Here is a 12732-nt window from a genome sequence, read left to right as displayed (position 1 = left end):
CATGTCAATAAGGTAATGGAATCAAACGGTGTTGAATTTTTTAAAAATATATATCCATATGAAAGAGAATGTGAGTCAAAATGGCGTAAGATCCAAACAACTTCGGAAAAAAATAAAGAAGGTTTGGACTTCTATAAATTGAGATACTTCCTTCTCATTTAGTAATTTGGACTTGTATAAATTGAGGATTATTCGTTCTCATTTAGTAGCATCCATAATGTAGCCGTAAAAGGTTTGACAGTCTTATTTAGGCAAAGAATTTGTGAGATACGTGATAGCCTGCCACTTGCATGTGCCTCTTTCTGGGGTTATTCTCTCGATATTTTGTACTCTCTTTATATAGTGGATTGCTCATCTTACATAGGTCAATTGACTGAACCACATTAACTTTTGGTATATTTCTCTTTTATATCTGATATATCGTTGTAAATATATGCTTTATTAGCTTCCGCATGACACCTAATTATTTCGTTCCTAACAAAATTAATGTAATGCCCCGCACGAATCTAACTCTTGGGTCCAAGAGAGACGTACACGAAAAGGTTATGGAGTCTAAATCAGCTTGTTACTCATGCTAACATAAAGCTGAAATACCTTCCAAATATATTTTCTTTTCTTTCTTTCTCTTTTCTTATAAAACATTTTTCTTTTTCTTAATTTAATGTTTTACTTCTTCTTTTCTATTTTTCCAAATCATTTTTCTTTCTTTTTATTTATTGAGTTGAGAAGAGGTAAGCTTGTGAACTTTATTTGACCGTTAGGCATCAGTAAGTCATTCATAACCAAGAGAACAGGTTGGGTGAGCTAAGAATGCAGAAGTTGATAGAAACCTCTTTACCTTCTTATGCGGTTGAATTAATAGGTTCCTGATACTATATGACTAAACAAAAAATATATATACATAGATAACCATTCAGTCAGTACATGCAAATGAATAGGAAACAAGATGGATTTGGTATTGTGGTAAAATGTTGGGTAAAAAGAGAGGGCCATGTGTAGGGGACATTACTGTAAACATATCATTCATACATTGTCCAATCCATTGTTGTTATATCTGAAAGATGGATTTGAAACAAAAACGTGGGAATCTTATTTGCAAAGAATGGTTTGTTTCAACAGTCTGGACAAAAGCACAATGTTTAATAAGATGGTGTTGTCACACAATTTTATTCTTCTGAAGACCTTTTTCCTTTACCCTTCAATTTTCCTGCTTTGCTTGTTGGACGATGAAGGTCAAGGGGAAGAGGTCCAGGTTTTCGTGTTTTTCGGTTAAATCTTCTCAGACATACATATCCTGCAACACTCAAGAAAACTGAGTGAAAATCTTTTTAGGTTGCACTACCTAACATAACATTGATTTACAAACTACTATACACCTTTTACCATGTCATATACCATATTATAACACAAGATCATGTCTCTTAGTACATGATTAGATCGGCGGATCTACATTTTCTATTTTTTAGATACATAGGTACCATTAGGTCTGACCTTATTCGTGTACGAATGTTGAATAATGAAAAAGACGTTGCTTATTCATGAAAGAAATCACTTCATACCTCTCCAAAAGCAATTTTGTACTTGTTCTGTTGACATCCCTGATTTCACATAAGACATTTTGTAAGACAAGTTTCCAATTTATGGATGGCATTTTTTACTATTTAACAGCTCTTGTGTCTCTACCTCTAAATATTGCTCTAATGGAGGTGCCACAATATAGGGTCCTTCTCCGCAAATTCCATATCCATGCCCTCGGAACATCAATTGGCTGTTTAGTGGATTCTTCATCTGCAAAAACCTGCGCCAATCACTTTATTATTTCATGATGAAATCAACTTAAATGTGACGTGTATGGTAATGGTTGCATGAATGAGTATATTATTTACCACAATATGACTATATTATCATGAGCTTAACAAAGGAGAGAGGGCAAAGTTCACCTCATTTACTTGGAAGTATGTCCCGTTGAGCGGAAATCTTCCTCTGTTTGCTGTTCGACATGGAATCTGAAGATGGTCTTATGAGTTAGTTTTTAATGGATAAATAAATGCCAAAAGTCTGAATAGAAAGTAGAAGGTTAAATTTTCCCAACCATGGGGATAGTAATAGTTAAGTGCTAAGTTTATCTCACCAGAAGTGTCCCACGAACTGTCTCGATATTGTCTCCCGGTTCGTTATTTAACACAGCAACCTTGTTTTGAGTTTCAGTGGAATTGCAGGATCCACACTTCTCGACTTTGTTTAGGGTTTCATCGGAATTACAGGATTCACACTTCTCTTTTGGAGGTTCTGCGGAAGCGGCATTTCCTGTACCAAAGTAGATCACGTGCTATTAACAATAGGGTTCTTGAATTATAAGTGTGAGGTCATTGTGCTTTTCCTGCATAGACCTCATTTCTTGCAATTTTCTGGAAACTTAGTTCATTCACGTAATCCCCAATATATAACTTTTCAGGAAGGAATGACCTGGTATCCTTATTGCTAGTAGATATGGGCACGGGTCTTCCGGTTCTCGTTTCTCAAGCTGCATTTAAATGCTGAATTTAGTCAAAACTTAACCAAATCACAAGGCATGCTTACAATCGTTCTTTTATGTCGGTAACTTAACTTACCCCTTCTAAAAGTGGATGTGAATCTGGAAGTTCATAGCTGCAGCACATAGAAAAAAAAGTTAATGAGCATCTTAGTTAAACACTTCAGCATTGCGTAGAATTCTGGAAACCACATCCTCTTCATTACATATTCTGCTTACAGTGTCACATAGCTTTCCCAAATAAGGTAAATCAAATGGCGAAAATAAATGAGAACTTATTACATACTTACACTTGGTGCTCCGTCCTTAACCGACTTATATTCTTCCATTTAGGCAAAGGGATAGATGCAGCTTCTTGAGTGGCAATGACCAAAGCCTTAGATAAATCAGTGTCTGTTATCGAGAGATCAGTCTCATCTATGTAACGTAATATATTTTCCATGAATGCCTTGTGATCAAATGTTATTCTAGGTATGTCATCGGTGTATTGATCTTCAATTTCTGTTTCTCCAATAAATTCAAGTGCTGGATAGGTAATAAGCTCATTCCGGTGATCTCCAATCAAATGTTCTGAACTTGAGGCTTCCTCCAACAAAGGAACAATTGCTGTTTGATTGAGAACAGAAGTACCGTCGGCCACACTTTCTACAGGTGCTAAAGCAGTATCTGTATTCTCAAAGCTCCTTTCCCCTGGTCCCGGCAGGCAGACTCTTGCACTGCAATTGATGTCCAAAAAATATTTAGAAGCATCAATGATAGGGAGATATAATGTATGGTTAATAATCAAGGCAATGCGGAAAGAGCAAACCTTGTAAAAGCACTTGCAAAGTGTTTACACTCTGCTTTCATCGGACATGCATTACAATTTGGGCTTGATTTTGTACAGAATACCTGCAAGGAGCCAGATTACAGTCCCAAAGTCCTATACGTTAAAGAAAATAGAAAACCATAATTTAAGATTAATGACAGTTAACCTTTCCGAAGGTAATCATCTGATGATGAAATTCATACCTGCAAGCAATCACAAATGATTACAGAATGATTTTCACTAATATTTCTGCCGGAATAAATCAGTCATTTTATATTTTTGTGTCTAAAGATGAGCTTTTTGCATGTCGATCCTTACAGTGTTAAATAATCAAGTGTGCATAACCGCGGCCAGAGATACTTGTGAACATCATTCACATTCGGGTACCTAAAGCATGACATATCAGGAACAAGGAGAAAAACTTGCAATATGAAAATTTGACAGCTCCAATTGCTAAATCCAAATTCTTACATTTTTAAAAGATGCATCTCTTGTCCTCTTGGAAGTGGTTGAATAGGTACCCAACCCAGCCGCACGAGTACTCGTCCTACATTCGTATCAACCTTATCAAATAATAAAGGGTGTTAATGATAAAAAGCTTTCAGACCCACATTAACAGGTGTTTGCACACATTTATAATATAAACTTACGGGGAAGGCTTGGTGTTGGAGAGCGAGCAATCTTATGCATTCTACACTTTTCAGTCCCAAACCATAAATGCTCAGAAAGTATTCTCTGTAACAAACAGAGCTCTATCATCAACTTCTTGAAGTACACTTTCAAAGCTCAATTAACTTCTGCATTGCCCAGAGGCCGAGCTAGGATTTTGAGTTTTATGGGTTCTGGATTTCAGAAACGGCAGTTTACTGGATTCTGGATAAATTATTTATACATATTAAATGAATTTTTTAACCAAAAATACAAACTCTGAGCCAAAGCTAGTGGTTCTGCCGAACCCTATGCAGGCTTGTGGCTCCGCCCCTGGCATTGCCTATCTAGGTTTTGTCGATTTCATATAAAAGAAGGTGCAGAAATTACTTTGCCTTTTCTGATTCAACTTCACGTAGCCATTCTAGGTCTACTTTCCCTTGTTCCAGCATCAGGCGGTTGATAAAATTCTGTATGAAGTGAGCATTTTAGTTTTCATGCCTTAAAAGAAGTGCATACTGACTGTTTACAACATTGTTTTACCTTAATTCTTAGTGCAAGTTTTTTGTCCATTCCCCTCAGCATGATAGCTCTTGATATCTCATCCACTGTTGCTGCACGAACTGCATGCCAATCTATCGCATCTAACGTGTTATCACTTCTCTCTTTGGGATTAACAAAGGCAGATGACTTCAGTATGTTATCCCATTTAATGGCTACACTTTTCAAGTCTTCATTTTTCCTTCTTAAAACTGGTTCAGCTTGTTGATCTCCTATCTCCTCTTTTTTCCTCTTCCACCGATTCAATATTTTTATCCGGTTTAGCCACTGTCTCAAAGTATTAGCACTTCCTTTTGATGATTTCTCCAGCTTGATCTTTGCTTTTGCATTATGGGATTGACATGATAAAATATTTTCAGTAGCTTTTTCTGACATCAGTCCACTTTCTGCTTTCGTTGTAACATTTTCAGCAGAGGTTGAATTATAAGGATATTCAGCAGCAAGGGACATGAAAGCAGAGCTGCAAATGCATCAGCACAGACAATTAAAGAGAAACTATTCAGATTTTCTCTCCTTTTTTTTTTTGTGGAAAAATGTACACAATAGGAATTCATTGTGGAAAGTTCATTGCAAGCTACAAAATTAGTTTACCTTGACAAGTTGTCGGCCACATTTTGAGCCAGAAATACCCCAGCCACAGAATCTACAATTGAACCTTTCCACTGTGAGAATTGTCTATCACCTGTAAAATATATAAGCTGCACCCAGTTATGTCTTCCTGAAGCTAATTTTGACACCGACTACACATTCTCTTTATATGATGATGAGAGAGAAGTGGAAAACCTTCTTTAGGATAATATGAAATACTCCAGTTGTGAATACCATTTTTTAACATCTAAAAGTTTCCATTTCCCAGGTTCTTATCATGTTTTCTTTATAGGCTAACACTAGAAGTCAGAAAAGATTACAATCAAAGCCATAGTGTGACTCTCGCCAAGAGAAATTACCCTGTAACATGGGCAGAGCTAGGGGGCATAAGGAGGTTCATCCACACCCCTTCGCTGAGAAATTACACTGCAGATATAAGGTCAAAGTTAATTGTTATGTACAAATAGTATATTTTGAATCCCATTAGTGAAAATTCTGGTTCCGCCGCTGCCCTGAAACATCTGAATTTGTATTCATATAATGTGATGCATAAGCTCGCATTTTGATATTTCAAAAGGTGGAACCGTTAATGAGTATAGTGTTTTCATCTTAGGTGATAGTGTTTAGCTTTGGCTATGTTTTGAGACAAGCATTTCATCAAGTTGCACTTTACAAACAGTTGGCAGCAGTTTTTCTGCTTGAATTTGGCCTGCTAAAGTGATTTTTCAATAATGTTAGAGTTGTCTGCTGGCAATGCTGCGGCTCCACTTTACAGACACATGCAGTTCATAAAATTTCCGATGATGATTCTGAATTCTAGACTTGAAATTTCTGGGAAAAAATAAAGGCAATGAGCTTCATTTATGCTGAACAAATTTTTATCGGATTGGATTATCACATCTTGATACCGTGATTAATAAAAAAAGAATCATAGAATTTTAAAATAGAAGCATAATCTGATACCTTGGATAAGATGCATGCGAGAAACAAATGATGCCACCCGTCCGCGGAACAATTGCCTCTCTGTTTCCCACGTTTTATTACACTTATCAGATTTGGCTGATTCACAGCGTTCATCTTCCGGTTTTTCCATCAGCAATTTCCACTCTCGTATTGTCTCCTCATCAAGGACTACTTTTGTTCTTAAGATCATTTTGTCTGTGTAACTAGCTGTTTCATTGATTGGGACAAGTGCATCTTGCTGCTTGTGATGTATTTGAGAACTCTTACTATGTTTCACTATCGCTCCACTTTCACTGCGAGGTACTTGAAGCTTTGGTTTCTTGAGAATTGAAAGGCTGGTTTGGCTGTCCTCTATACCTATAAAAAATCACATCAAAAGGAATATAGCATTTCTTGTTAAATGGCATGCCACACTTACGAATCCAAGGAAGTAGTATAACCACGGCAAACCACCGTCTTCGTTACCCTTCATAGTACATATTGATGTTTTCCGCTTCTTGTTCTGCCTTTCTTGAAAGAATGGGCGAACTTTTATGCACTTGTTATGTCTCTGATTCTTCTTCTTAAATCTTCTGTGGTACACCTGCAATGAATAGTAGTAGCATACCTGGGATTAGAAACAATGGAGACGACAGTGAAACAACATTTGTAGTAATAACAGTTGAAGAAATAGAGGGCAAGCTTTTGCCTGGAGAGGCTTGTTATGCCCCTGAAAGAATGGCTGAACTTTTATGCATTTATTGTGTCTCTGATTCTTCTCATATCTTCTATGGTAAACCTGCAACGGATAATAGTAGAACTCTTAGGATCAGAAACGGAAGAGATTATAGTGAAACAACATTTGCAGGATTGACAGTGAAGAAATAAGGGAAAAGTTTTGCCTGGAGAATCTTGGAAGGAACCGACGATGGACCAAGCTTCTTTGAGGAGCTTGGATCCCCCGAAAGAGTTTGACTGCATGGGAAACTATCAGCAGTTTGGATCGCATAAACAGGGCTATTAATAGCTTCAGCAACTAGATCATCTTTCTCAATATTCCCAGAATCAAAACCCAAAGCTCGCTTACAGGATCTTTCCAAAGGTTCTTCATCTCCCAATAACTCTCCTCTTACTCTTTCGGTAGCACATTTCGGTGTATCAGGGCTAAAGGTCTTAACAAGATTATCTTCAAGCAATACTTTTGGCTTGTAATTCTTAGTTTCGGCTCTTTTCCCCAGCGTCTTGTTAAATTTCAAGCCTTCGTATTCGTCATTTTCTTCATCGTTTTTCCCTTCATCGTCTGCTAAAACATAATTTGGTAATATTCTGGAAAGTGGCATCAATTCTAAATCTCCAATAGAAACAATTATAGATATCACATGGAACAAGCTCAATCTTGAGATAATTATCAAGCACAAAAATAGTTGACTTGGTTTATTAAGTAAATATGAATGGGACATGGTTATTGAGAAATCACAAAACCATGAATACATCTTTTGTGTGTTCTATACTAACAAAGGACTTCTCATGCTTCCCACGAATCCATTTTATGTGCATGACAGAAGATAAAGTACTGCATGCATGACCTTCACCTAAAGTATTTTGTCCCAAAATGTAAAATTGGATGTTGAAGTTAAAAGAGATTAAGTGTAGTATTGCGTGGACAAAGCATCTCGTATTCACGCAGGGTCCGGAGGAAGGGTCATACCCCAAGGGGTGTGATGTAGACAGCCTACCCTAAGTTGAAATAGGAGTTGTAAAATAACCACAACTATAACTATGTAAGGTTTCTTGAATTCAATCAAATTTTTCCTGATCCCTATATTCTGCCATAAAGCAGACCACACATATGCATAGTCCGCTAGCATTCACCCTTTGTAACAAGCATGTAAAAAGCATAAAACTTTTTGCAAATTTTCAAAAATATGGAGGCATTGTTTAACTTAAACTTTTCCTTGTCTGAATCTTTCCTTTCTTTGACCAAAGCAAAATATGGTTTTAATAAAAAGGTAGCAATCGTATAGATCGAGTTGATTTATCCCCATAGTGCAAAACTTGTCCCACTCTTCAACTAACAATGTGCAATTGAATTCATTACCTGCTCCCATGCTAAACCTTTGCTTTATTTTCCTTGGACGAAGCGAATATTTATCTGTCAAAAAAAAATGCTTTCAGCTGAGTGATCCCAAAACTACAGAACCTTTATTAGATTTAATCACCTGCTCCCGAGCTAAATATCTCCTTTCTTTTACGTGGTCGAAGCGAATAATTATCTGTGGAAAAAAGACCCCTTAGCATATGGATGAAATCCCAGTAATACAACAATATCCCCAAATGCATGAATTTAGAGACTACAACTCTACAACCAATCAAGAGTATGAATGATATACATTATTTTTAGGCCTTAGATAATCCAGCCACTTAAGCATTGCTGAATTCATCAATTTACCGCTCATTTTGTGCTCAATACTCATCATTTTATGGTAAAGAATTTTCCGGGAAAGGATATTGCAACTCAACAGAAATTTATTCGATGCATATGATTTGTAACTTCATAAATTTGAACAGTAATAGTGTTATTGCATGTATACTATGATGATGATGTCTAATTTTTGAATTGAATAATATAACTCCATAACTAAGTACTAGTAGCTAGTAACAACAACAACAACAATATACTCAGTGAGGTCTGGGGAGGGTAGAGTGTCCGCAGACCTTACTCCTACCTTTGCTTGTGTGAGGTAGAGAGATTGTTGCTGGTACACCCTCGGATACAACTCCATAACTAAGTACTAGTAGCTAGTAACAACAACAACAACAATATACTCAGTGAGGTCTGGGGAGGGTAGAGTGTCCGCAGACCTTTGCTTGTGTGAGGTAGAGAGATTGTTGCTGGTACACCCTCGGATACAACAACAACATACCCAGTATTATCCAACACTGTGGGTCTGAGGAGGGTAGTGTGTACGCAAACACCTTACCCCTACCTTGTGAGGATAGAGAGGTTGTTTCCAATAGAACCTCGACTCAGGAAAGCATAAGCACCACATTAATGAAAATATAGACAAGAAGGAACAGTACCAAAAAGCCATATAAAAGACGCTATGATGAAAATGCTTCTAGTATAGTAGAAGTAATAAATATGCTTACTGTGGGAGTCAGCCTCCAGCCTTACTGGGGTGTTGGTTACCCAAGTGCCATCTCCCCTTGAACCCTTTCCTATTTGCATCTTTCTGTGAGTTTTAAAGAGAAAATAGGAAGAAGCAGAGGAATCAGAAACGATCAATAGAACCAAAAGAAAGCATATAATGTGCATGCAACATAAACATGAGAAACAATGTTTGTATCCACAATGTTTGGCCATAAAAAGCATGCATGCATGAGACAATTCAAGTGAAGTAGAAAAGAAAAATACCCCCAAACTGCAGAAGAATTTACTGTTTACTGAGTCTTGAAAACAGAGAGCTCTTAACCAAAGTGGGAAAAGAGACGAATAGAACTTGAAGATAACAAAATCCAACGTATATATAGTGTTGAGTGTTTGGTTTTCAATCTATTGCCACGTGTAATTACTACCCACTCAACTAAACAAAGTGAATGAAACTATCAAATTTTCAATCAATACCACATGTTCTAGTTGCTTATTTGAACAGAACATTTAACCAGAGGTAACTTTAGTTTTTCTTTTCATTTATCACTTTTTTAAAGAAAAAAAGGTTCAAATTTGTCCATCTACCTATTTAAAATTAGTTAATTTTATGTGTAGTTACACTTTTGGCCCTTTCATATTCTGACAATTAATTAATCATTTCGTGTGACTTTACCTATCCAATTTTATCGGGAAAAAAATTCAATTTTACCTCTCAACTTTTGACTAAGGAGCTACCCTCAAGTCGAAGCTCTCAAGGGCAATCAAGACTTTCTCCTGATAATGGAGAAATATTAAACCAAAAGTTTGACAAAGTTAAAATTGCTCAACTTTGAACAATGAACAGGATGAAGGCAAATGTAATCACTTTACGTTTCTGTTTACACGGTTTCAACATTTCCCACTCGAACTTTATTCTTTTCCATTTTTATAGGCTCCACCTACTCCATATATAGGCTATATATTCTTGAAAAGAGCTATATTTTCTCAGTATCAATATCATCATGAAGGTGACAATCATCTGCTCTGTCAATTAACAGCAATGCGTATCACAGGAAAAACAACCTACTGTCAAACACAGAAACGTACACATTCAGACCAAAGCTTAAATAGAAAATCCCTTTTGGCGTATTCTGCTACAGAAAACACTCTCCCCCAAACTTCATGAATGTATCAACTGTCCCTAAACAAGAAACAATGCTCATCCCGTCCCTTATTTTCATTTGCCCAATGTTGTATGCTGATATAAAGAACATACAGATCGAATGCAACCTCATGAAACATATCATTACAACAACAAACATACCAAGCATCAGATAAACACACTGGTTGTTGAAGAGGGACCAGCAATCTGCAGAGGACCTTTGCTCCAATCAACAATCTCACTGCAGTGTCCACCTCTAATTCCATCAACCAGCTTGACCATTCGCGGGAGTTGAGTTTTCAGTAAGAATCATATTCTTTTACTTGCAACCGCTTTCAGCCTATGCCGCTCAGCCCTAGAGCCTATGACTTGTCCCAAGATAAATGCTGCTATGGTAAAGTCCATAGCTGTTTTCGGCAGCAACACGGATTTCCTGAGCATTACAATGAATGGTACAGCTGCATGTACGGCTGCAAACAATGTTCGCGAAAATATTTCAGTGTGTCTCTATATGCATAAAGGAATATTTGCATCCATGCCTATAACATCAATCACTAAGATTTTTGCAGGTAGAGGAAATGGATCATACTGAAATAGAATGCTATTTTATATTGACTCTCCTTGCCCAACCAAATGATAATATTAACTTCCTATATTTTTCATCTAGCAGCAACAATCAACAGTTGTATAACACCATAGCTGTATACATCAGTAGGAAGACTCAAATGGCCATCTATTTGAGTGCTAAAATATGATATTTCCAAGACCTTGGTTGCAAATCCTTCTCTACCAACATGCTTCTTGGTTTTATGTCACGAAGTATTAATAGTTGCTTTGATTCTGTTATGCAGCTTCTGTGGGATAGCAAGGGGAACATGTATCAAAATTGTCTTGTCATCTTCAATTGATCAGCCATAGAGGCACTGAAACTTACCTTTAGCAGCTCCATTGGCTATCATCATTCTCTTCCTCCATGTTAAGCACTTTCCTTTCCCCCTACAAAACTTAGTACAGTACCATAAGCCTGAAGCATGGAACTCATCGATAATGTAGTGAAGCAAAGAATCATTTATAACATACTAATAAACCAGAATCCTTCTTAGAAGAATGCAAAGACATCTAAATATACACTTGTCGGCATAAACTTCATTCACTGAATATATATTTCCTTCCTTAGGAATCAGAATGTAAGAAGTAATGTTATATCTTTTACTAACTGGAAAGATGCAACATTGGTCCAAAAAATATCAATGCAAAGAAATAGCAAGGCATAATTGGAATAAGTCTATATCATCTTATGTTAGTCAAGCAAGCAAACCTTTATGATTCTTAACCACCAATTCAAGGAAATTGAAGTATAGTTACTTAAGACATTCTTTATACTACAGTCAGACCTCTCTATAACAGCATCCCTATATAACAACACTTCACTTTAAAAGCCAAAAAATTCCGGAACCAACTTTCATGTAATGTTATAATATATGTTCTCTGTAATAGCACTTCGCTATAACAACCAAAAATATCCGGAACAAACGAGGCTTCCCTATATAACAACGCTTCGCAAGCCAAGATTTTTTTTTGAACCAACTTTCATGTTATGTTATAATATATGTTCTCTGTAATAGCACTTCGCTATAACAACCAAAAACATCCGGAACAAACGAGGCTGTTATAGAGAGGTTTGACTGTACTATAAATGAGCCAATTCATTTAACCATTTATGCTAAAAAAACAGACACCATAAATCTTCAAGCAAGATATACTCTTGCAGTAAAGATGCACCCGAACCACAGTTGCTATTTTTTTGTTTTTGTAGTGTTATGCCAGCGGCAAAAGAAGCTTTCCGATCCCCCTTCCTGTCATTATTATTTCCAGAAGAGCATCAAGGAATCATCAAAGCACGACTCCCTAACACAAAGCATTTACATGACTGATAACACTGTAAGAGAAATCAAGCAATTCTAGAAAATAGAACGATTACAAGGTTTAGACCACTACAAAATTTGCAAGATCCAACATTGAGACCAGAGTGCACAAAATCTGCAAGTTTAGTATCAGCCAATCAAGCTTAAGGACCCCCACTCACACACAAAGTAGAAAAGAGATTCTCCTTGCTTCAACATATATGTCGGGCAGCCAAAGAATACCCTTACCTTACCAGCACAAAACTGTTTGTTATCCTAGATTGCATAGCAGCACTCCAGGCACAACGGAATACAAATGAAAGATGAACACAAAGACTGACAGGAGTGGAGAGCATCCTGAAAGCCAGAAGACAGTTTTACAAGTTGGGGGCGGGGGTTGGGGGATTTTTTTAGGGGGGGGTGGGGGGTTGGGGGTGGGGTGGGGTGGTTCCTCTA

General features: G+C 37.0%; 1 protein-coding gene across 1 annotated transcript; it reads right to left on the bottom strand.

Annotated features, from left to right (window-relative positions):
* Positions 1 to 969: 969 nt before the first annotated feature.
* Positions 970 to 10900, bottom strand: LOC109239527 (protein ROS1-like). The gene is made up of 24 exons (XM_019406108.1): positions 10535 to 10900; positions 9231 to 9313; positions 8300 to 8353; positions 8179 to 8232; positions 6983 to 7380; positions 6790 to 6879; positions 6567 to 6708; positions 6102 to 6458; positions 5142 to 5232; positions 4533 to 5010; positions 4380 to 4459; positions 3992 to 4076; positions 3813 to 3904; positions 3660 to 3728; positions 3508 to 3544; positions 3342 to 3424; positions 2824 to 3249; positions 2613 to 2649; positions 2467 to 2524; positions 2132 to 2307; positions 1941 to 2006; positions 1684 to 1798; positions 1560 to 1598; positions 970 to 1294 (listed from the first exon to the last, which is right to left on the bottom strand). The coding sequence occupies exons 2-24, from the start codon at positions 9307 to 9309 to the stop codon at positions 1167 to 1169; spliced, it is 3234 nt and encodes a 1077-aa protein (XP_019261653.1). The 5' UTR covers positions 9310 to 9313; positions 10535 to 10900; the 3' UTR covers positions 970 to 1166.
* Positions 10901 to 12732: the final 1832 nt, after the last annotated feature.

Source organism: Nicotiana attenuata, unplaced genomic scaffold, assembly GCF_001879085.1.
Source record: "Nicotiana attenuata strain UT unplaced genomic scaffold, NIATTr2, whole genome shotgun sequence".
NCBI lineage: Eukaryota > Viridiplantae > Streptophyta > Magnoliopsida > Solanales > Solanaceae > Nicotiana > Nicotiana attenuata.
Note: the sequence above shows the minus strand (reverse complement) of the source record. Positions and strands in the feature narration are given on the sequence as shown.